Source organism: Coloeus monedula, assembly GCF_965178545.1.
Source record: "Coloeus monedula genome assembly, chromosome: 4".
NCBI classification, from domain to species: Eukaryota; Metazoa; Chordata; class Aves; order Passeriformes; family Corvidae; genus Coloeus; species Coloeus monedula.
Genome location: NC_138784.1, coordinates 36,064,542 through 36,087,577, shown reverse-complemented (window position 1 = coordinate 36,087,577; position 23,036 = coordinate 36,064,542). Strand labels below are relative to the sequence as shown.

The 23,036-nt window shown below is 42.0% G+C and overlaps 1 protein-coding gene across 1 annotated transcript in view; it reads left to right on the top strand.

Moving 5' to 3' along the window:
* The first annotated feature begins 19,875 nt into the window (after positions 1-19,875).
* TMTC2 (transmembrane O-mannosyltransferase targeting cadherins 2) overlaps positions 19,876-23,036 on the top strand; it is a 236,895-nt gene continuing 233,734 nt past the window's right edge. Inside the window, exon 1 of the mRNA XM_082280656.1 lies at positions 19,876-20,326. Within this exon, the coding sequence (XP_082136782.1) occupies positions 20,244-20,326 (83 nt within the window). The 5' untranslated portion in view covers positions 19,876-20,243. The remainder of the gene's footprint in view (positions 20,327-23,036) is intronic.

Sequence of the window (23,036 nt, the reverse complement as noted above, 5' to 3'; positions counted from 1 at the left end):
GCACAAGAGGCTAATGATCAACTAAAATTGAAAATATTTGCACTTTAAAACCACATTTTCCTGTCCTTCCTACAGTGCCTGCAATACCTCCTCCGTGTGCTGATGGAGTGCACCTCAGCTGTCTGCTTCCTAGTCCCACCATCCTGCACCTACAGGAGCAGCCAAACATTGCACATTGCTGCAAGCCTCTGCAAGTCGGGGGTGGGCACACCATACTGATGGGGTGTGAAAGCATCCATTGCCTGAAAATCTCAAGCTGAAGTCCTAGATTTTGAAGGTTAAATTTTAGAGGGTGTGCATCCTTATTACTAAATATTTTTTCCTGCCCTGGAGGACACAGTGGATGAAAGCCACTTACTAAGTCTTGTTTTCTTTCCAAACAAATCCTAGAGCTTTAAGCACACTTTTTATTTGTCATCTTACTTTAAAGAGTAAGATGGAAGGGGCTGTCTTTATGTTCCCTGTATATCTTTCAGCATTTTGCCTAACCCAAGCAGGAACGGCAGTATTTATATCCTCTATATTTCACAGAGTACTCACTCTGTGACCAGAGGGTCTATGTATTATTGTTATTTTTGGTTCAGTTTTCAGGGCTGGCATATTGCAAACAGCTTCCTTTTTTTTTTTTTTTTTTTTTTTTTTTTTTTTTTTAAGGGAACAGTAAAAAACTTTGACAATGCCTGTGTCTCTCAACTCAGTGTACTTTAGGAAAGCCATCTCCTCTGGTATTCACACTATATCATTTTCCATCACAAGACAATTTAAAATAAGATATTCCCAGTCCTGCCAGCTTTCTCTAAACAAAGCCTGTGAGTTGAGAATGAGCTCAGTATATGCATGATGTGTACTGGCGTAGACACGCCAGTGGGAGGGGAGCCGTTAGGGTAATTTGGGACATCCTAGGAGATTCTGGGGAGAACTGTGGACCTCTCACTGGTCTTCCTTCAGAGACCTTCATTTTCATTCATTTCAATAATGCACTTTCACCATCAGACCATCAGCCTTCACAGACCCCAAATAAAACACTGAAACAGAATGCCTGGGCAGCAGGGTTTCCTATTTCTGCAGCTGCCACAGAGAAATGGGATGAGGAGGCAAAAGCACAGATTTATTCACCATGAGGTGGTGTTTTGAGATGCATCTGCCTCTGGAATAGCCAACACAGGTCCTCTAGCAAAGGTACTGTAGGGGTTCTGATGCAGGAGAGCTACCTTTTTTTTAATACCCAAAGCTGGCCCCAAACCTGATAAGGAGAAATGTGGTATTCTTATATCTTTAGCATGGCTAAAATCTCTATTTATTGTTGATCTGAGTCAGTTAATGTGACTAAAACGTACATCAGAATACACACCTTGGAAAAAATGACTAATCAGATGCTTTTAAAAAGTGCCTAAATGAATAACAGAGTAACATGAAATTTTTATTTGGAAGTGTCCATATAATATAATGCCATTTAAATATCACCAGTGGTTTGAATCTTGTACAGTGTTTCAGAAGCATTCACATGCCTAATTCCCTTTAACATCAGAGACTATAAGGCATACAAATATCTTTGCAATAATTTTTAAAGGTCTCAAATGCATATTAGCACTGAAAACAGAACTTTGGTTTGTGGTTTTGTTGCTGTGAACTTTAATTTACAGGCTGTCTGTCTTTACCAAAAGTTTGTCCACTGATTGTTGGCTTTTTTTTTTTAATGTTCAAGCACTTTGAATAGTTTTGTTTGTCCTCAGTGTAACTAATCTCACAGATGGATGATTAGGCTTGCAGAATTTGTTTACATTTATAAATATTTTCTCTCATGGCTGAAGCATTTTTGAGGGGAGAAGTTTCTGCTGAAACACTCCCTTTCTTTATAGAAAATGTACTTGTGTTTTGTTTGAAGGAGGCCACGTGCCCTGGCTAGGCTGGCATGAACTGGTGTATGGCTGCACACACAGTACACTATGTACATTTTTTGGTAATTTTCTTCATCTCTCCCAGTCTCTGCTTCTTTTATTCCCACAAACTGTAATAAACTGAAAGAGAAATCCTGTGAAGGCTGGAACTTTCAAACCAAAAATGCAGTGCTTGAAATGAAATAGTATGATGTCATCCATCCCTAATTTTTAGTGCCTTTTCTATGCCCAATAGACAGCTTTACTTCTATAAAATTTGAGTCCTTGTCAGCCTTGAAAATACTACTTACTGACTTTGTCACTTGTATTTACTTTAAGCTATTGCCTCTTGTATATGTCCATACACAATAAGTTTCCAAACAAAATATTAAGTATTTTTTATGTTGATCCAGATCGAATTACAAAGTCAAACTATTCTCTAATTGTGCACAAGTGAAGGAAAAGTTTTTCAATGTACTGTGGTACAGTTTTGCACTTCTATACATCTGACATTAGAATAATGTGCACTGGGCTTAATTCAACAGAGATGAGGGCTTTTGTGTCTGTTGATCCTGGACATTTCCAGAGCCCCCCAGGATCTCTAGTCAAAAAGCCTATTTTTGATTCCAATGCGAGAAAAGTGCTTCCTTCTATGTCAGCAGACTGCCAAATTATGCATCCCATGCTGGCTTTTCCTGACTGGCACTGCAATAATAGCTATAGTAAAGATTTTAGTCTTTACCTCTAAAGCCAGTTTGGCATGAAAGATTGATAAGCTGATGACTCAAAACCAAAGGTAGTATTTCATAAGAGAACATAAGAGGCAGAAAGAGCTGATGATTGTTTTCCCCTTTTGCACAGTAAATGAACTAACTAGCCAAATCCATTGTTAGGTATTTGTTAAAGGGCTTTTGTTTTGCCATAAATAGCCCCTGCAAGTTTTGAAAATGAAATCAGCCATCACAAGCAGGCTTTTGAACATGCCACCAGGGCTGAATGCAGTCAGCATGCTCAAGAAATCATTTGTCATGATTCAATCAATGGGCCAGAGCAAAAATCTAAAGAAAGGCTGAAGTAGAATAAACCAGCATCAGGTTCCATGCATAGTCACTTCAGAAGATGATACTTACAGTAGACATACTTATAGTACCCTCCATATTAAAGAAAAAAAATACTGAAATGGGAAGAATACTATATTTATCAAAATAAGCTGCTAATAATACCATAGCTGCAGCCAGAGATGTAGGCAGCAACAGGAAATTGCTGGACTGCTTCTGTTGATACCTTCCAGTACTGTGGATCCAAAGCTGGAATAGATCCCTCATTCACTGAAGTACTTAAGCATGTGTTTCATTCCCATTGACTTCAAAGAGACTTAATCTTGTCCTTAAAGTAAGCATCTGCTTAAATATTTAAACTGAGTGAGGACCTACCTTGATCCTATTTTTATTGGAAACATCCACTGACTTCTGTAACTGCAGAATTAGACTCCTAAATAGGACTTGCAGAACTGTGGATCTGGGCTTATTTTGGTCTAAGCATGTGTCCTGAGTAGAGAATGTACTGTCCATCAGGTCTATTTATTTATCCAGATTTGGGATAGCTAACTGATCTCTTCTCTGTAGAGGTCATTGACAGGACCCAAGGGAATGGTCTGAAGTTGTGTCGGGGGGCTTTAGACTGAATATTAGAAAAAGGTTCTTCACTTCTTGGTCACTGGAGCAGGCTCCCCAGGGAAGTGGTTACAGGACCAAGCCTGACAGAGTTCAAGAACTTAGGCACATGGTGTGACTTTTAGGGATGTCCTATGCAGGGCCGGGATTGGACTCGATGATGCTTACAACACAGCTTATTCTGTGAGTATCTGTACTAGAAATCTCAGCTGATTAGAATGGTAGAGCCTGACTCAGCAAAAGTGCTGAGCATGACTGCATAAGGTGGATAATAAGATGAAGCTGGTTGGTTTTGGTCTAACAGTGCTCTGAATAAATACCATAGTTCCCACTTACTCCCAGTCCATTTTCCTGGAGGCCAGATATTCCTATGAGGACACAATTAGGTGGAACAAGGTCATAAGGCTCATGGGGTTGCAGAGCAAAAGGGGCTCTGGTGTTTTGCAAAGATTCAGACCAGAGGCCCTGCTGCAGGGGCGAGCAAGGTGGAGGCAGTGGTGAAAGTGTCACGCACAGCACACAAGGTTTGACGGGTCTTTATGTAGCCCCATTAAAGTCAATGAGAACGAAACACACACTTTGCTCTGCAGAGATGGGATTACTCATGCGCCTAAAATTAAACATGTGGTTAAGTGCTCTGCTGAATCAGGGCCAGAGAGATGGAAAATGAGCACTGCCAGTACTGATTCTCCCCCATCCTCTTTTCCACACAGCTGCCTCCTGACGCCTGCTGACTCTTTCGTAAATATGGACTGTAGCTATAGTACCATATTAATTACGAAAAGAAACTGGGCCGTATCCAAAGTCCTGGCCTCACTGAGGTCTTACTTAGACAAAACTTCCATTAACACCAAGTTAAGATTTGACTCCATGATCATAAAAATGGGACTCTGTAGCATAAGAATGGAGTTGTTCCTAACAGGGTGGATAGAGATAAGGTTTCATATGACAAAACCAAGTTGTTGGGAAAGTACAACTAACAGGTAAGTCCAGAGGAAAGGTAAACTTTCTATTGGGAAATATACATCAGAGAGCTTCTTCTGCACTTTTCTTTTGTGTGCGCTTAATCAGTTAACTTGTCAAATATTTAGCATAAGTAACTCTTACAGTACCTGAGAAAATTACATCTGTTTTTGCACAGCAGATTTATTACTAACACATTTGCTGATTTAACAGGTCTGTTAATAATTATTAATTTGATCTAACATACAAAAGGTTTGTGGTCGTGTCAAATCGTTTCTTTAGTTTTAAAACTAAAAATACAAGCAAGAGTGTGGAATCTCTGTTTGAATCAGGGAAAATATCATATGTGTGTGTTTGACATAAGTGACTATTCATTTGACAAGTGTCTAGAATATATGTTACATAAATTTGGTAAGTCACCATATTCGTACATTTCTTCATCACTTTCAGAAGACATCCCAAGAGTTACATTCAACCTTCTTTTAGAATAGGCTATGCTTCCTCTATCCATGTAAGCATCCCATGAGAAAACAATTGAGATAAAGCATATCATACAAGAATATAAGTGATACTACAGATATTATAGTTTAATAAACTGTGTTTTATTTTTGTATAAATTCTAAAGCTATGGATTTTCTGATAAACATTGATGATAAGGCTTTGATGTGCATTTTATTATCTTTGGAAATGTGGGCGTTTCTTATTGAAATAAGCACTGAAAAGTAGACAAGATGTAGAATTTTAGAAAATGTTATCTTCCCCTATCACAGTGAAACAAAGTTTAAAAGATTTTAAAACTGCTTACAATGTGGTTTGTTCTGTTAAATTAAATCAATATCAGAGTTAAGACCCAGGAATTCCAGGAATTTTTGCACAGGTCATTTAACTTATCTGTTTCTACACTTGTCATTGTGTCATCAGTGTATTTCTGATAACTGCCTTTGAACAAACAAAGTAAAATAGAACTAGAATTATAAAAAGCTTGATGATATTAGATAAAATCTGGTAACAAAGAACAAATTATGATGTCTAAATTTAATATATAGTAGACGCTACATAATAATTAATAATAACCAATAATAATAATGCAATGCACAACAAACCTTGAAACACCTGGTGTCTTGCATTACTGCCAGGAGATCTGGGTGTACAAGAGAAGATACTCCAGCTACTTGCTTTTTAATGGAAAAAGTGTGTTGCCAGGCTGGACACTTATCCGTGAGGCTTTGTTAGATAGAGACTAACCCCAGGAAATGCAGAACTGGGCTCATACTTCTGCCATGCTCCAGAGGACCATAAAGCCTCTACAACCATACTTCAATATTTAACTCCTTCTTTCTTGGTTCTTGCCTTGACAATCATCATGGAAAACGCAATCCAAAGCAGCTGGTCTGGGTTGCTTTTTGTCAATCCTCACATACTAAATGCATAGATGTTAGGTGTGTTGTGTTTTAGGTGTAAGGGGTATGTACAAATATTATACAAATCAGAAAATAATTAATGTCCCTTCCCAAAATGAAAAGAACTCAGCCTTTACAATGTCCGTATCTCACAAGAGCCACTTTCCTTTAGTCATTGTGCCATACTTACACCTACCCAGTTGAAATCTGAAGATGGAGAGAAGTAGATCCATGTTAAAGTTCTTGCCCATAACAGACAGCTGAAGAACACAGTGGCTAAAACTCAAAATGGCTACTGTGTGTCAGACTTCCCTGTTGAACAGTAGACCTGGGAGCTTGTGTTTGCTTTTTTTGGCTGTGAAAAAATCACCTTAAGCTGAACTCAGGTAAAATGCATTTTAAAAAATATACTTTTTTTCCTGCCATCATTACTGTTTATAAGGGAATGAAGAATGTTTAGGGAATGCAATCCAGCAAAGATGGCAGAGGCTTTTTTGTGGCTGTGGCTAGATTAATATTAGAGTGACTACAACTCTTACATGACCAGCTTACTTTGAGAGATAGTGATATTTGGAGGAATAAGCTAAAAGGCCTGGAAGGAGATAAAAGAGAACAACGCTGCACTGTGGTGAGCTGCAACGGATGCCCAGGCATATCCCTGGGAAAGTACTAACCTGTGACAATTTACTCCTGGCAGTGGGGTATGCAATTTTTCTCTGCCTTCATCACCATCCTCTTCTTCCCCTAAGCATTTTACAGTGCTGGTGTAATGATCTGATCAGTTCTTGCAGTCCTATAAAAGGACATCCCAAACTGGATAGGATAGGGCCAGTGTGCAGTGGGAAGTGTGGTGTCATAGTATAGAAAATATATGTATTTTCATATATAAATACATATTTTTATTATTTTTCATGTATTTTTAATATGTGTATTACTGGTGACATTCTGAGCGTCACAGAAAAATCTACTGTACAGGGCCCAGGATTAAGAAGCCGGCATGATTTACCCACCCCACAAGTAAAGGCTAGAAGCTGGAATACCTCTGTCCATCAGTTTTTAGAATAGTTTCAAGAAGATAAGGAGCCTCTGTATAATGTAGCTGAAGAAACCATTTAGCCTTCAAGGCAGACAGGACATGTCAATTAAAAATGACCTAGTTTCACTGGACTGGTGGAGACTGTGGGTATTCTCTGAACTATGCTGGAAAGCAACCACAAAGTCAGATGTCTCTGTTTGGGAAAACTATCCATGAGCACTGGGATTAATTTTGGCCTGACAAACGAAATTTTGTCAACTTGGGGAGCTAGCTCACAGAGATAGTCTGGGCTGTGCCTGTGGTACCCTCAGCCTACCAAGCAGCAGGTGCTGAGCTGAGGGGTCACAAAGCTAGATTCAAGTAATAGAATTAAAGAGTTTTGTGGCTGGTCATTTCATCCTCCTGATAGAGGGAGAGCAATACAAGAGCAGGAAGTATGAGGTAAGAACCACGAACAAAGCCTGGAGGGATGATTTGTTACAGTTTAGGATCATATGAGAAGTCTTTAAAGAGCATCAACAATATCTGGGTGTGGTAAAAGTGTGTCCTAGCAAAAGGTCTTAAAGCAGGCAACAAAACAATAGCAGGAGTTCATGTGGTCTAGACCAATGGCCAAATACAGGAAACCACAAAGTGTGCTTGCTGGCAGAGGAAGATGTGCCTGAGCGGAAAATCGCTGTGATGGCCAAGCAATATCCAGGAGGGACCCAGACACTTCCTCACAGAGCACCAGGAATTATGTGGGCGACCCTGGCTCTGTGTTCTCAAGGATGGATCAGGACAGATGCCAGCAGTGAAAGTGGCATCCCTGGGGGAGTGTATATAAGGGGGGAAAAGCAGAGTAGCAGGAGGGAAAGTTGAAGTTAGACAGAAATACCCATTCCACAGTTACCCATCACACAAAGTGGTCTGTAAGATCAATTGGGGTCTGAAAGCAGTTTGTCCTGCAAATGACCTTATGAAGCAGAGCAGCTGGCTAAGAGCTCTCTGTCAGTTAAGGAAAACAGAAGTCTTTGGGATTATGTCAGAAAGTGATTGGTGTCTGTAGATGCTCACCCCTGGATCACCATCACCCAATGATGAAGAAGAAAATCTAAGGGTCACACTGGCTGTGAGCCACAGTGGTGCAGCTGCACAAGACTGCAGGTGCTCCTGATGACCTAGTGCCTGGGGAAAGAGTAACACTTACTGAGGTGTCAACGGGACTGAACAGAAAGAATCACTAAGTGGACTAGCACAAGATAAACTTGCAGCACATAAGAGTGTCACATGCTTTTTTGGTAAAAATTAACATACTGCAAAACAGAGTAAAACACGAAACATGTAACCTTGATTTACGAGACTTGGGTAACCCTGCTGTTCTCAGTGCACGCAGTTAACCTAATGGTATAACTTCTAGCTGACTTCTCTGATAGGGCTGAGTGGCTGGTAAGCTACATTGTGGGATCTGCCAGAACATCCCTACAGAAAAGCATTGCCTTTTTTGATTGCTACTAGCAACTTAGTGCTGTCTGAAGCCATGCACAGCAGAAACATTTGGTATTTTGCCAAAGCAAAAAGTAACGGGTGTTATACCCAAACTGCTTGGAAGGATTCAACTCTCTTTGTGTTTCACGCATACCTCTACAATGTACCCAGAGCACCATGGAGGCGAAGCAAAATCTGTATGTGAGTCAGAGAGGAGACTGACACCGAAAAGTGATGGAAGTTGGCTGGATTTGCCTGAAAAAACCCGGTGGAAGCAGGGACTAGTATTCAGTCCTTTGCCACTCAGCAGTGATAAGGAAGGAATGACCACCAAGGGGCAGCATTTTCTTAATTGTTTTGCCATGTTGTTCCTAAGATCTGCCCTACTATCCCTATGACACCATTCAGATATCTGAAATAAACAAACAAACAAACAAACAAATAAATAAAGCAGTGGTTGTGAAAATGGCCTTGAGAGCCTGTAGATGCCAGTCAACAGGAGAGTGCCCAGCACTGGTCTCTTTTTAGAGGTACAGAGTAGAGAGGTCACAGAATATGGAGATTTGTAAAATGCCCTGACTTACACGGAAGGTACCATTGATCGATGTTTTACACTTTAATGTCATTCAGTGCAAAAGTGTGATTAATGGAACAATTAAATTCCCTTGCTTCCAGCAGAGACCTGAACCTTAATTTTGTTGGTTTTTGTTCAGTACCATAATGTTTAGCTAGTTTAAAGGTGTTCTTTAATTTAATTTTAAGCTCATGTCCAAATTTTACAGAGGTACAGTGAAAAATTATGTCACATTGTCAGCAAAAACAATTAGATTATGATCCTTTAATCACTCATATTGAGCATGAAGTCCCTGATTCAGCAATGCATTTAACTGTGCTTTGAATTTTAATTATGTGTGACAATCATTGTTACTCAGAAAAGTGTTTAGGCGTATGCTTATATGTTTTGCTGAACTGAAGCTTGAGAGCAATAAGAAGGCATCTGGCACTTACCTAAGAGCAATTGAGGGTGACTCATAGTAGTGAAACTGAAGCTGGGCCACAGAGAGTTATTACATAGAGCAGTCTTCTGACCCTGTACTATAATAATCAAGAAAGAAAAAGATCTGCTTATCCCAGTCTTCAGATTCCTTAAGTGTCTTTTTTGCTGATTGAAACAGCATTATTTTACCAGGGTCCTTTCATTTCTTGTCAGTCAAGGATGATGAATATGGGAATGTTTGTTTTTTTCACTGCACTTTCCACTGGACAAATAATTCCCAGCACACAGTGGTGGCTGTTGAACAAACTCCTGCTGTAAAACCAGTTGAAAGGCTCCCATTGATTCTGAGGAAAGCTGCTTCAGGCCCTGGGTGAGTCACTGCACGGGCAGCCCTTGTCTCAGCACTTCTTGTGTTGTCTCTGTAATATGGCAGCAGATCAAGGTCTCCCAGCCAGTGACTAACAAATACTTAGAATTGGAGAATCACTTCCCGATTCTAAAGTCTTCTGACAGCAGGCTGCTGCCTCTTTCTAGCAGTTTCTTTCTTTTTAGATGTCTCAGTCATCAATGTGAGCTACCCTAGGATGGCAGACTGTCTCTAACAGCACCTGGCAGGGCTCTGGGGTAGATTCTGCTCTGGCCAGCACTATACTTGGATGCAAGGCACCACTGCTACCCTTGCCTCAGCCATGATACTAAGGGAAGAATTTAACCCCCTGTCAACTCAGAGTAATAAATGAGAGAACTCCCCAACTGATTATCAGCTCTTTTACCTGCAATGTCCAGGACCATTTAAATCTTACTATGACTGATTAAAAAACATAATGGAAAATTGATTTTTTTTCTGCATTATAGGGGAAAAATCAATGCAGATTAAGAACACGAGAAACAGTGAAAGAGAAGAAATACAACTGCGGATTCCACTGGACTCAAACCCAAAAGCAAGAGTATATATTCTAAACTACAGGAACACAGGCTTTCTAAAGCCTCCTAAGTCTCTGCACTGATAAAATAATCTCAAACAAACTTGAAAGCAGATTGAGAATGGATGGGGTGTCTCTAAGTGAAAAGAGACAGTTATCCTCTGCACCTGCTAACAAACACAGTTCCTTTTTTTGTTATGAAATGTCTCTAACTTAAAATACTGCCTGAAAGTAAACTCCTTCATCAATTCATGATGAATTCTTCAAAGCCATTTTGGAAGACACTCTAAACCATTGACTTTATTGTAGCTTTATTTAGGATTTGAGGAGAGAGAATACTGCAATCAGAAAGGAAGAAAGACAGACAGAGGAAATTATTACCTTTCAATCCCTGTGATTTAGAAAGAATAACATGCTTCTTTCTTGATCTGTTATATTATATACTTACAGAGTAAAATTTGACAATGTGGCATTGAACTGCAACTGCCTGCTGAAGTGATATCATCCTCTACTGTATACCAGGAACTTCTGGACCTGGGACTTCTGTGCCCTTTCTAGAATGCCATCCTCCCACTGCTTTTGGTTTAATCACTCCCCTCTGCACTTTCCAGCAGAAGTGATTAATGCAAAGGGTGGGCAGCCATGCCCTCCCTGCTGTGTAGTCACTTCTCTTCATTTAGAATAAAGGTCAATTTTGACAGCAATACTATTTTTTTTTTAATTATTGTTTTTCTAAGTTCCTCAAACTCTTTCAACAAACGAAAGTTTCCTCCTTTCTGAAGTTGTGCAGCCACACATATTTATTCCTCATGTAAAGGATAAAAAGGTTGTTGCTGCAGTGCAGTGCATTGGGCATTTAAGACCTGCTAAAAGTACAGCACCAAGTAGGTGCTTTTTCTAGTGGTGATGAGTACATATCTGTCTGAGGATGTAGAGCTGAGCTTGCTGTTCGGTTTTGGAGGCCTTCCCAAACACTTCACCATTTCACCTGATAAGCAAAGCAGGCTGGGGAAAATTCTAGACATTAATTGTGGCAAAGATTGTCTTGTCTCCATTTTGACAACGGGATTAAGAAAGCATGATTTCTAATGGCTACACTGAGAATTAGGGATGTTTGACATCTGTTTCTGTAATTCTGAGCTCCCTAAATGCTCTAAAAAGCATTCAAAGGCACCAGATTCTGTGATAGGAACACCAGAAGAAACACCTCGAGGAATATAACTGGGAAACTGGCACAGTATATAATGGGTACTGGCCTCCAGAACTGCCTGCAGCAGGACCCTGAGCTCAGCATCGCAGGAAGACCATTCCAACCCTGTTCTCCCTTTTTTTCCATCACGTCCTCTGCTATGTGAGTGTTTTTGTCTATCCACTGCCAAACTTTAAACATCAGAAAACTTATAAACTCAAACTAAACCATTTGGCTTTAAAAGCTGCAATAAAAGTGAACATTGGAGAATATGAATCAGATAAATGTGTCCCTGTGACAAGAGCTTGTTTTTTCTGCTGGAAAATAATTTGTTATTCCGTATGTTTTGCCACTGAAGGTTTGCTTTTAGAAAGCACATTATAGAGACTATCAGAAATTTTCTCTGAAGCTGAGTTCAAACATGCGCAAAAATTAGACATTTCTCTTTTTTGGTGTGTGTATAAATAATATTACAGCACTCTCCCCATAGAGTGTATGGCAAAGATGGAGACACCGCTAGCCCAAGTAAGACGGGCAGCCAGCTTTGGTGTCTTTGTACCAAAGCAATGACAATGTAAGTGAGCTAAGGATTTGTTCCTTGTTCTCAAAATCGGCTCATGGCTCAGTTCCTTCTTGCTGGTAAAGCTCTTGGGTTGCCAGCAGCACTTTTGGAGTCTAGTTTGGTAGCCCTTTTGCCCGGCTGGTGTGGCTTGGCAGCCCTGGGGCAATGCTTATCTGGCAGTATTCATGACTAACTTTTGTCAGGATCCTTTCAAAGTTGAATTCTTATTGAAGAAGGGTTGGAATTGCAAATAAAGAACCTTTTTTCTTATCTGATTTCAGCCATGGCCAGGCGAAAACAGTACTTGGTGGGTTGTTTGTGGGTTATTTGTACACACAGAGGATTGTGTCACAGGAACCTTTCAGCCAACTACCATCTGCTGCTGCTGCTAATGGAAACTGTCTAAACCGGCCCAAATTAGGCAAGCCTCTGAGATCAAACCATATGAAGAATGAAGAATTTGCAGCCAGTTAAATTTTCAAAATGGCATTCTAAAATGTGTGGGTTTCTTCCAAGTCCTTTGCTAAAATATGCTGCAATGTACAACAGTGCAGTGCTGAGGGTGAGTCCTGGGAAAGAGGGGTAACTCTGAGGTAATGGACAAGGCAGTTTCCTCAAAACCGTTGGAATATGCCTGGTGATTTGGAGGGGTCTATACATTGTCGGCGCTGGGAATAGGCTGGAGAGCCAGGAATCACCCGTGACTACGTATTTTGGTGATGGGCTTTAACAACACAAGACGACTGAGCAGACCCACCTTGCATGTGCATGTGATTAATAGCTGTGGTGAAGGGTTAGTGAGTAACAGCCTGATGCCAAATGGATATCAATGGGATCAAACCATGCATTTGGCAGATATAGGAAGGAGCATTCATTGTTGTACACAGAATAAAGGAGAGTGCAGCAGCAACTCCCTGAACCCCCGGTAGAGCTCTGGCAAATGAACAAGAATCTGGCTGTAACCCTGCGCAATAAGGACCACGCATGTACACATGTGCACGCAATTACTTGGCATGAATGTAACAAGAGAAAATTGAATATAAAATATTACAGAAAGCCAATAATTCTGGTTTATATCTTTCTTTGTCCTTGATGCATAAGAGAACCTGGCTATTTTAAAATCTGGGTTCTATTTACATAGCCAAATTTAATGATCTTTCTTGTGCAAAATATGGTAGGAAGGAATTTAAAATGTCAACATTCTCTAGACCTGTTTATCTCTTTTCATGCCTCCATCTGTATTAAGGAATAGACACTAGATGATTGAAATTGTGACAGTTCTGCTGAAGATATGACAAGTTATACCAGCTGCCAACATGATCCAAAATCTCTGACAACATACCTGCCCTACAAAATAAGGATTTAATCACATGGCAGCCAGCATATGGGAAAATCCTTTTGTTGATTGTGCAGGTTGCATCTTTTACTCATTAGCAGATTCAGGAAACAAAATGAAGGCCTTAACACAGGAAGTCAGTATTTTCCATGAGATGTATTTAATAGGACATTGTCGTTTTCCAAAAATTCCTAATGGAAGTAGAAAGGAATAACATTCTTTTACCAACTTTATCTAAAAGTTATAACAAAAACAATCTCATAATGCTAAATTTTCCTCAAGGTCACTAGAGATTGAGCAAAGTCCAAGTTTGCTATTACCAGTGCGGAAAGACCTTGGTATAAATGGGCCAGTTTGGTGATGGCAAATTCTATGGGAGCTAGAGCTAGGTATATTTTCCAAGCTGTACTTTCCCAAGCAAACAAAGTAAGCAAACATTACTAGAACTAAAAAAATAAGAAAAGATGAAATAAATTAGAAAGCTGTACTTTGCAAAACACAGGGAATTCTCTCCTCTCTGCCAATGTACATGGGAGGGAAAAGTGCTGGAATAGAGTCTCCAAGGAATTTTATTTTTGGTGTGCACACTGGAGATTATAACCTTCCCTTCATTTCATCCTATGGCACACATCACTGTAACTGGAATCCAGCATGTATATGTAATAGCCAGTAGCCAAGCAATTGACTCACTGTTCACAGAAAGTATACAATTCTGTATCTATCTGTTCGTGTGACACAGCAGGGGAGAAATCTGGGTCACCTGGATTTCCTGAGTCACTGCAGTCACTTAAAAGCTGTGAATGCTCCACTGAACTGATTAAACTTCTGCTACAAATCATGTGTACAAAACCCCCTCACACGTTTTCAGATTTTGCATTTTACCATATTTGAAAATAAAAGAAGGAATTGCCTTATCTCTAAATCAACATAGCAATGTCCTTAAACCACAAAAAATGCAGTAATGTATTTACTCCATTAAAAATTAAATGTAATGTGACTTTATTGCTAGCATGTGTTAATTATATTTTGAGGCATGGAGACAGAGGCCATCTGAATTTTTCTTTCAGAATTTTATGTATACAGAGAAGATGTTTCTCAAACTGAGTAAGCAGATGAGAAGAAACATTAATTCCTGCTAATTTAGTTGCTGTTTCTGCTATATTGTTCATTAAGAACCTAAAACTCCTTGAATTATCCTCTCTGGGCTTGTCTATATTGCAGTAAAAAAAGTCATTTAGTTCCAATATTATTATGAAAAATCAAACTGACTCTGTTTAGAGAGGTTCAAAGGTTTACTCCCTATAACAATTTTCCCCAGTTAATTTAACTTTTGAAAATTGTGCTTCTGCTGGTGTTAGATATGTTTTGGTAATGTTGACATATTCCCTCTAAAATAAGAGTAATCGTGGTTTTCCTGGCTTTACTTCAGGCTCGTACAGCAGGAAGCCAGGATTGTACTGAAGTAAAGAAGTAAGTTAGGTTATTCCATAGAAAATCTGCAGGGATTGAGGTGGAAATTACACTTGCATCTTTGGCTGCTTTTGCTCTGCTGTGGGATGAAGATCTGATCTTGCTGTCACAGAGATGTATAATTTTTTGTCCAATTTTCACAGCCAATGTCCCAGATTGTGCATTTGGAAGACAAATGAAGCAGATGTAGACAGATCTAGAGTAAAAACTGTCTTTCAACATCTGCATCACAGGGGAAGTGTCAATACCCTGAAAAGTAGAGGACTTATGGACAACGATTCGCTTCTTTCTATGGGAAGGAAGATGACAAGGAACAGATTTTCAGCTGCTGATGAAACTTTTCCATCTATTGGGCAATACAGCTGCCAAAAAATTATGAGAGGCAGGATGTGATATACAACTCATACTCCCTATCCTCCACCTGCACAAAATCCAGGCTGTGCAGCACAGACCTCTTGGTTATGTTGCAGGCATCCATCTGTCAAGCAGGACTTTTTACAGAATTAGTGTCCTAGGCCAAATTAATCCCTGAGATAATTCCATTGTGTTTTGTCTAAGGAAATATCAATTACTGTGAACGGAAGGATGATCTCATGATGAAAGCAAATGAATGACTTGGAATCATGGCCAGGACCTCGGATAGATTCCTCTTCTGCTGTAAAATTCTCATATGATTTGGATAAACTGAAACAAATGCCAGTTGCCTTGATTTCCACCTATATAGAATTAGGTTAATTCTAATTTACTTCCAGAGCCATCTTTTAAGAATCTGTATTTCTTTGAGCTGTTTTGATAAAAAGAACTACAAAAAAGTCCAACCTAACAAAACCAAACCAAAAAAACTCCAAAAACCAAAAACCCCAAACTGGTATATTGCTATTTTTATAAAGCATGAAAAAAACAGTAAGAGGCTCATGTTCTGGCAGATGACAAATAGACATATCTGCATTTAGTAAGTTTACACTGTCAACTTACTCTGAACAAGAAGGATTAAAAACTCTTTTTGATCTCTCTTTGAGCTATCTCAAAGGACATGGGAGATAAATATGCAAAGCAGATTAGGATTAGTCTAGAATGGAGTAATATTAAGAAAATAATCCTTGAAAATTCAGAAGAGATAAAAAATTACCTTTTCCTCTGTCACTGAGATATGCTCACCTATGAGTCATACAAATGCTCCTGCATGTTTTGTGCATAGAGGAAAGTTCCCTTTAACTATCTTTTTTTCTCTCTAGAGAGAGTCTGCATAATTAGATTAGGTCAAGTTAAAAATGCACCGGTTTTCTCTCTCCCTCTCTCTTCCCCTCTCTCTCTCCAGCTCTGCAGCAATACTCTAGCTCCACTGACTGATCTAAAGTAGGAACTGGTGCCTCCCAGAAATGTACATCCTTAGGAAATGTGTTCAGTTAAAATGTCTTCCAAGTACTGATGGAAGTCCTGAGTGTGCTTGGTTTTCCTGTATCTGTTTATTTTTTATTGTCGTATTTCACATAGGTTTTCATTAAATTTTACAGTTTTGGAGTTGCAATTTATTTTTACTTTGGCTGTCATTGCTGATATTATTATCATAACACTAGCAAAGGAAAAAAACAAGCAATTGCCTAGAGAAAGCAGAAATACTGGTGTCTTTGAGGATTAACATGATCTTGTTAGCATGAAAGGAAAACAACAGCTTGGACCCTAGCCCACAGAATCCAACAGCTTTACCTCTATGGATCAGTGAGTAATTGTGAAAGCAGCACTTGGCTAAAGCATTCTCTTCTACTATACTTTCTCCACTTTTGATCAAGTAAAATGACTTTTTCCTTCCTTAGATAACACCAGTTTATTCTTAACAGCATGGGTGTTTCAAAATGCACCAAAGTTTACATTTCTGAGGTTTGTTAAACTACATCTTTGGGTGTCATTTGGATTGTTCAAAATTAGGCACAGTACGTTACAACATTTCTTTGATGGTATCTGAGCAAAAGAACTGGCAAAAAAATTAAAAATCCCACTTAATTATTCCTATAGTAACATTTAATATCCAGTTACCTCATTCTAATCAAAAAACCTAGCAGCTTTCAAGGGGTTAGCCTTTCTCTTCTCAGATGCTTTAAGGAAGTTGGCACAAATATTTTTTACAGGCTCCAGCAAATGAACCCAGTGTATAGAAATTGAAGTGTCTAATCTAATCTGTTGAGGGATCTGTACCACATGCATTACCCTGACATTTAAGGTCTCATAGTCAGTGACCGCTTAACCAAATCTGTCACTGTGACAGACATGTATTCCTACATGCTGTGCCACAACTTAATCTTTCAGGCACTGTTTAGGTGAAATATCTTGTAGCACAGTGACTCAGACTCCATAATGTCTTTAATGAAGAAATTTTCCAGCTGGTATTAAAACAGATCATTTTGATTGTCGTATTTGCAATAAAACAAAACAAAGTGAATTTATCTACTGAGCTCTACACAGTAGATCAGCTGTTAGACTATGTAACTCTAGTTATCTTTACAATTACTGTTATTATTATGTGTTATTACAACGCTACACCGCTTCCCTTTTCCCCAGTACCACAGCCTTTCTGGAGGTAAAGACTGTTTTTGAAATGTCTGCTTAGTGACAGATCTGAACTTCTAAATTACCTCTTCTGACACCTTCTGCTTCCTGTACATCACACTGGGAATCTGCTATGAGTCAGAATGTTGTGTGATATCTCTCAATGATATAGTAAAATATAATGCTGTTCGTAACTACATGCATTTAATACTTTTAACTAACTGAGGAAGAGAAGGAATTCTTTTATCATGATTTGACTTCTACCCTCTTGTTTTCTTTTGTGGTGTTGTTTGTTTAACGGGGTCAATAATTTTTATGTTCAATTTGCCTCCAGGTTTTTGCACTGGCTCTTTCTGTCTGCTGCCCCCAGCGTGGCCTGGCTTGTGGAGTCCCAGAGCTGATAGGTGGGGTGGTGCATGCACATATTGCCATCTATATCTTTCTACAGAGCGGGTTATCTCCACTGGAGACAGCTCTTGCCACTGGGAGGAAACTTGTCCTTTGTTTATACAGAGAAATGTCTCTGAGAGATCAGACTTTGTGGATTCTTGTAGCGTAGCTAAATCTACTTGGACAAGCTGGTGGAGCCCTAATGTGACTTCCTGTCACCCTGGAGCACTTGGGATGTCCTGGGGAACAGGCACTCTCTACACAGTCTACACACTTCATCCCACCCTTTCTTGACATTTGCTTTTATTAGACAGTGCCTGGCTTTGTTAAGCTTTTTTTCCTGGAGGATCAATTTTGTTTCTAAAGCTTTTCTGCCAGACCTCATCTACCCCAGTCAGTAGTCCTACCTCTTTGAAGAAAAAAATACATATGCTTTTGATGGATACCAAGAGGCTTCTGCCACTATGACTCAGCAGCAATTATACTGCTTTTTATGCAGAGTTTATTAGGATGTTCCAAAGAAGGAGCTGTACAAGCCTAGTGCGTAAATTCAGCAATTCCACTGCAGCAAGAAGGACTAAGTCGTGATGACTGGGATCTTGGCAGTAGGTGCAGAAGCATATTGAAAATTGGCATTTGAAAGGAAGGATCACAGGTCTTCTGACAAAGAGTACCAGCTCTTTAAATTCTAGGTTACTGTGTTCAGTGCTTCAGGCTGAAAAGTTTAATGCCAGATCAATGTGATCTGCTAATGGGTTCAATAAGGCCCCTCAAAGCTTTAATATTCTGAAAAAAAATGTACCCTCCCCCAATGTCTGCAATTACTGCCACTGATGGTGATAACACACTCCCTGAATCTAAGTAGAAGCAGCTGAGATGTTTGTGACACTTGGGGCAGACTTCCCAGGAGCACTTTAAGCATTGCATGAATAGAGGTCTTAATGCACTTCATATATTTTGAGGTTGCAAAGAACAGCATTAAATAATCACATAGGGGAGAAAGAAAACTTGTTAAAAGCTCCCCAATTTATTAGACACAGCTTGATGAACAGACTCCCATTCTTCTGGGACAGCATGATGTGCCACTTGATGGAAATCATGAGGAAACAGTTACATAAAAGGGCTGGCTGGCGGTGAAAGGAGGGGAACGTTTTAAAAACTCTCTATAAAAAAGAAATAATCAGCCTGATGTACCCAAATTCTTTCCATAACTTCATGCCTCTATATCCCATGAATTCTGGAAGATGGTTTCAGTACATTATTCTCCACAGGTGGCTTTCCTTTCCAGTCTATTTATCTGTCCCACTCAAAGTGTGCATCTCCGGCTATACCCATCCCTCCTCTCATGGGCAGCAGTTGCGGGACTGTACTGCAGGAGCACCAGCTTGCAGCACTCTTTGCCTTGGGGTGTCTTTGTTTCCGACCCCCTCTGCCAAATTTCAGTGATTTTGCTTAACTGTAAGCTTAGCTAGGAGCTCCCCATGGATGTTCACATGATAGAGAAATAACAGGCTGTGGGCAAGTGTGGAGCCCCCTGCTCTGGCATTCCATCCCCAATGGTATGGCCCCTCTCTTTCCTACTAATTTGACCTATTCTGCTGAGTAAAAAGGAAGAAACGGGGGGGAAAGGGAAACAGAAAAACAAGGAAAATAACGATGGGAAAAGGAAGAAGAGAAAAGGGGAACAGAGAAAAAGGGAAAAGAAAGAAACTAAGAGAAAAGAAAAATGTCAAGAAAGAAATAGCATCTGAAAACAGCGAAAAACGACAGAAAGAAGACAGAAAGAAAGAAGTCGAAGAGAAAACAGAAAGGAGAAGGAAAATGGGGAAAGCAGGAAAGGGGAAGGAAAAGAAGCCCTGACTGTGCCCAGCTGGCAGCGGGACGCGGCCCAGCCCGAGCCGCCGGTGCCGGAGCGGGCGCGGGCGCGGGGCCGGCTCAGCAGCCGGGGCGGGGCGGGGCGCGGGGCGGGCGCGGAGGGGCGGCGCGGGGCGGGCCCGCACGCAGGCGCGGTGGGAGCCCGGGGCGCCCCACGCGGGCGCTCCCAGAGCCTCGGCGGCGGCGCCCGGCTCGGCAGCGAGGGGGGCGCGGGCCGGGAGCGGAGCTGCGGCAGCGCCGGGGCGTCGCGGGAGGAAGGCGGGAGCCGGAGCCGCGCCCCGCTCCGGTCTGCTGAGTCCCCCTCCGCTGAGCCCCACTCCGCTGAGCCCAGCTGCGCTCTCGCCGCCGACCGCCCCGCTGCCATGGGGTAGGGGCGGCGGAGCGGGGGGACGCCGTCAGGCTGTGGCCGCTGGCGGAGAGCGGAGCGGCGCCCCGCGGTGCCGGGCGGCGCGAGGGGCAGGCGCGGCAGGGCTGGGGCGGGAGGCCGGGCAGGGCAGGGGGCTGCCCCGGTGCGAGAGCGGCGGCGGCGGCAGGCGGAGAGATGATCGCGGAGTTGTTGAGCAGCGCCCTAGGGCTCGCCCTGTACCTCAACACCCTGAACGCCGACTTCTGCTACGATGACAGGTAGGGCGGGGAGCGACGGGGCTGGGTGGGCGGGCGGGGGCTGCTCACCTGTTGGGAGCGGAGCTGAGCTTCGGCCGCCCCCCTCGTGGTGCCCGGGGCGGCGCCGGAGGGTCCCGGTGGCTCCTGGGCTCCGGGTGGCCGCGGCGGCACCCTCCGCTCCCGGGGCTTTGACAGCTCGGACTCGGTCCGCTCTAGCCCCGCGCAGCGAGAGGGGACCCGCCGTTCTAAATTGGCATGTTCTGGGTTATCCCTTATGCGCGGTGTCAGCGGGGCGCCCGCCGCCTCCCGTCCCGAGCCCCCGCGGGAAGTTGCTGTCCCCTGCCGGGCTGCGCTGGGCGGCCGCGGGGAGCGGAGCCCCGCCGGCGGGGAGCGACGCTAGGCTGGCTTGGGCTGCCCACCTGCTCCTCTCCTGGCCGTACCTGCCCGCCGGAGCTGCGAAAAGGCGCTGTTCTTAGTCAGGGGAAATTCCGATTTGTGCCTTTTCCGGTGACTTAATCTGATCGCATTTAAAACAGATGCATAATTATAATGTATTATTAGGGAGAACAGCACGCCTGGCTAAACTTATTAACCGTCCTGGGGTGATTCATGCTCCATTGGAATTAAACCATCCAAAAAGCGAGCCGGGATTGACTTTGACAGCGTTTCATCAGCCTCTCTCCTCTGTGGCCAGAGCCCGTCTGCCCCGGGGACGGGAGTGCGGGGGGCTCCGGCGGGCCCGGCCCCGTCCCGTCCCGGCAGCGTGGCTGGAATCCTGCGGGAGCCGGCAGCTGGCCACGCGTGCGGGGGTGTCCGTGTGGGAGCGAGGGAGGGACGGAGGAGTGCCCCTGGGCGGGTGTGTGAGCGGAGGGTCTTACGGCGCGGCTCAGGTTCACGGTGCCAGCGAACTCTCTGAGCAGCTGTCAGGCAGGGTTGGTGCCTTGGAGCCTTTGGTGTGAGAGGAGGAACGCGAGGAAGCACGGTGAGGCGGGATGAGGGATGTGCCTGATCAGGAAGATGTGTGCTGGATGAGTTGAACTTCCCTGCACGCTGATGGGATGCGAAAGGGTCAAATGTGTCTTTGATTGGGCATTTGCCTTGGGAAATAACCTGCCTGTCCTGGAGTAATTAGTTACTAAACTTGGAATTTTCCTCCCTTAAGCGGTATTACAGTGCACCTGCCGTGTTTAAGATCTGTCACGGCTTCCAGAATACTCCCCCCTGTTTTCAAGGCGTGCTACTATTAAACCTATTATACTGGAGGCAAATGCCAAGTGTTAGTCCTGGTTTAGGTCTCCGGCTGGGAACAGAGTTGGCTACATAATGTGGCAATTCAGGCTTCAACCCTCCAGGTCATTTACATGTACTTGAAGCCTTGTGAGCAATTAAATGGTTTTAGGTTTCTGTGAGTCTTCCAATTTTGTACAGTGATTTTTCTTAAACCTGTTTCGAAGTTTTGAAGCTTCGTTTGTAAACAATAAAGGAGAAAAGTCTGCTGTTGCCCTGAAATGTGAGGTCTGAGTTGGATCAACAGGAAGTAGTGAATATTTTGATACAGTGACGCTATTATAAACCCGCTTATTATAGTTAAGAACTGCAGGAGCTGTGGAATATTTACATAACACTACATAGCATATGTTGCAATGTTTGGGCAAAACTGGGTTATTTAAGCACAAACTTAAAAGGCTGTCCTGCAGGCTAGTTCAAATGGGCTAGGCATAGAAAGCAGTATGAAGTACTTTCTGGTGCTGTTGATGTCGAGGTCAAGGTTACTCTTGGTCTTGCCTGAGTGTGCTTTAATGCGGTTAGAAAAAAGTGGTATTTGAGTGTCATCTCTGAAAGTGTGGAAAAGATAATCACACACTGATTTTGCCAGTACTAATCCCAGGCTGTTTAAAAGGTGTTCTAAAAGACAGCTTTGTTCATGTGTTTACCTCCTAACTAAATAAAGTACTTCTCATCATTGTAGCTAAGATTTAGGCATTGACTAGAGTGCTCTAAAAGCCACTTAATGGCATTTGTGTATGTGGGGGTCATCTAATTAGGATGTTTTTCAATTGCAGCACTGGAAGGGACAAGGCAGAAAGGGCTGTTTAATGCTAGTAATTGTTGAACTAGAAAGGGTTATCTATTCAGAGAGGCAGACTCTCAGACCCAAAGTATTCTTTTAACTGTAATCACAGAATCTTGCTGCCCCACAGGGGTCGGCTTAAAATGTAACAGTAGAAAAGGAGGTCGATGCTGGAGCTGCAGGACACAGCCCTCCATGTGGAAGATGGATCATACTACTAACTTTAACTGAACTAAGACTGTGCATTTAAGCTGGGAACCAGCAATGTCTTGTTTTAGGAGGGCAGCATATTGCCATGGCTTTTTTTCTGCTTCCTCTGCCATTATATTGAAATTACATCAGACTCCTCTCTTTTTAATATAGTGATCAAACTTACTACATAAAGCGTGTCTGTAATTGCTATCTGTATTTTTTTATGTAGGTTGGGCAAGATTAAGTGGCATCATAAAACTTCTTATAGCAAAATCAATTTTCCAGTGGTAAAACTTAATATTTTAGCAGCAGCACAGCACCAAACTAAAGACTGTATGGACAGTGATATAATAGACTTGCTTGTAGTCTGGGTTTTGACTCTGTATCAAAAGATTCAATATTTTGTGTCCCACCCTTTACCCACTTAAACAGTCATGAAACAGCATGAATTTTAAGCCTGAGGAAGTT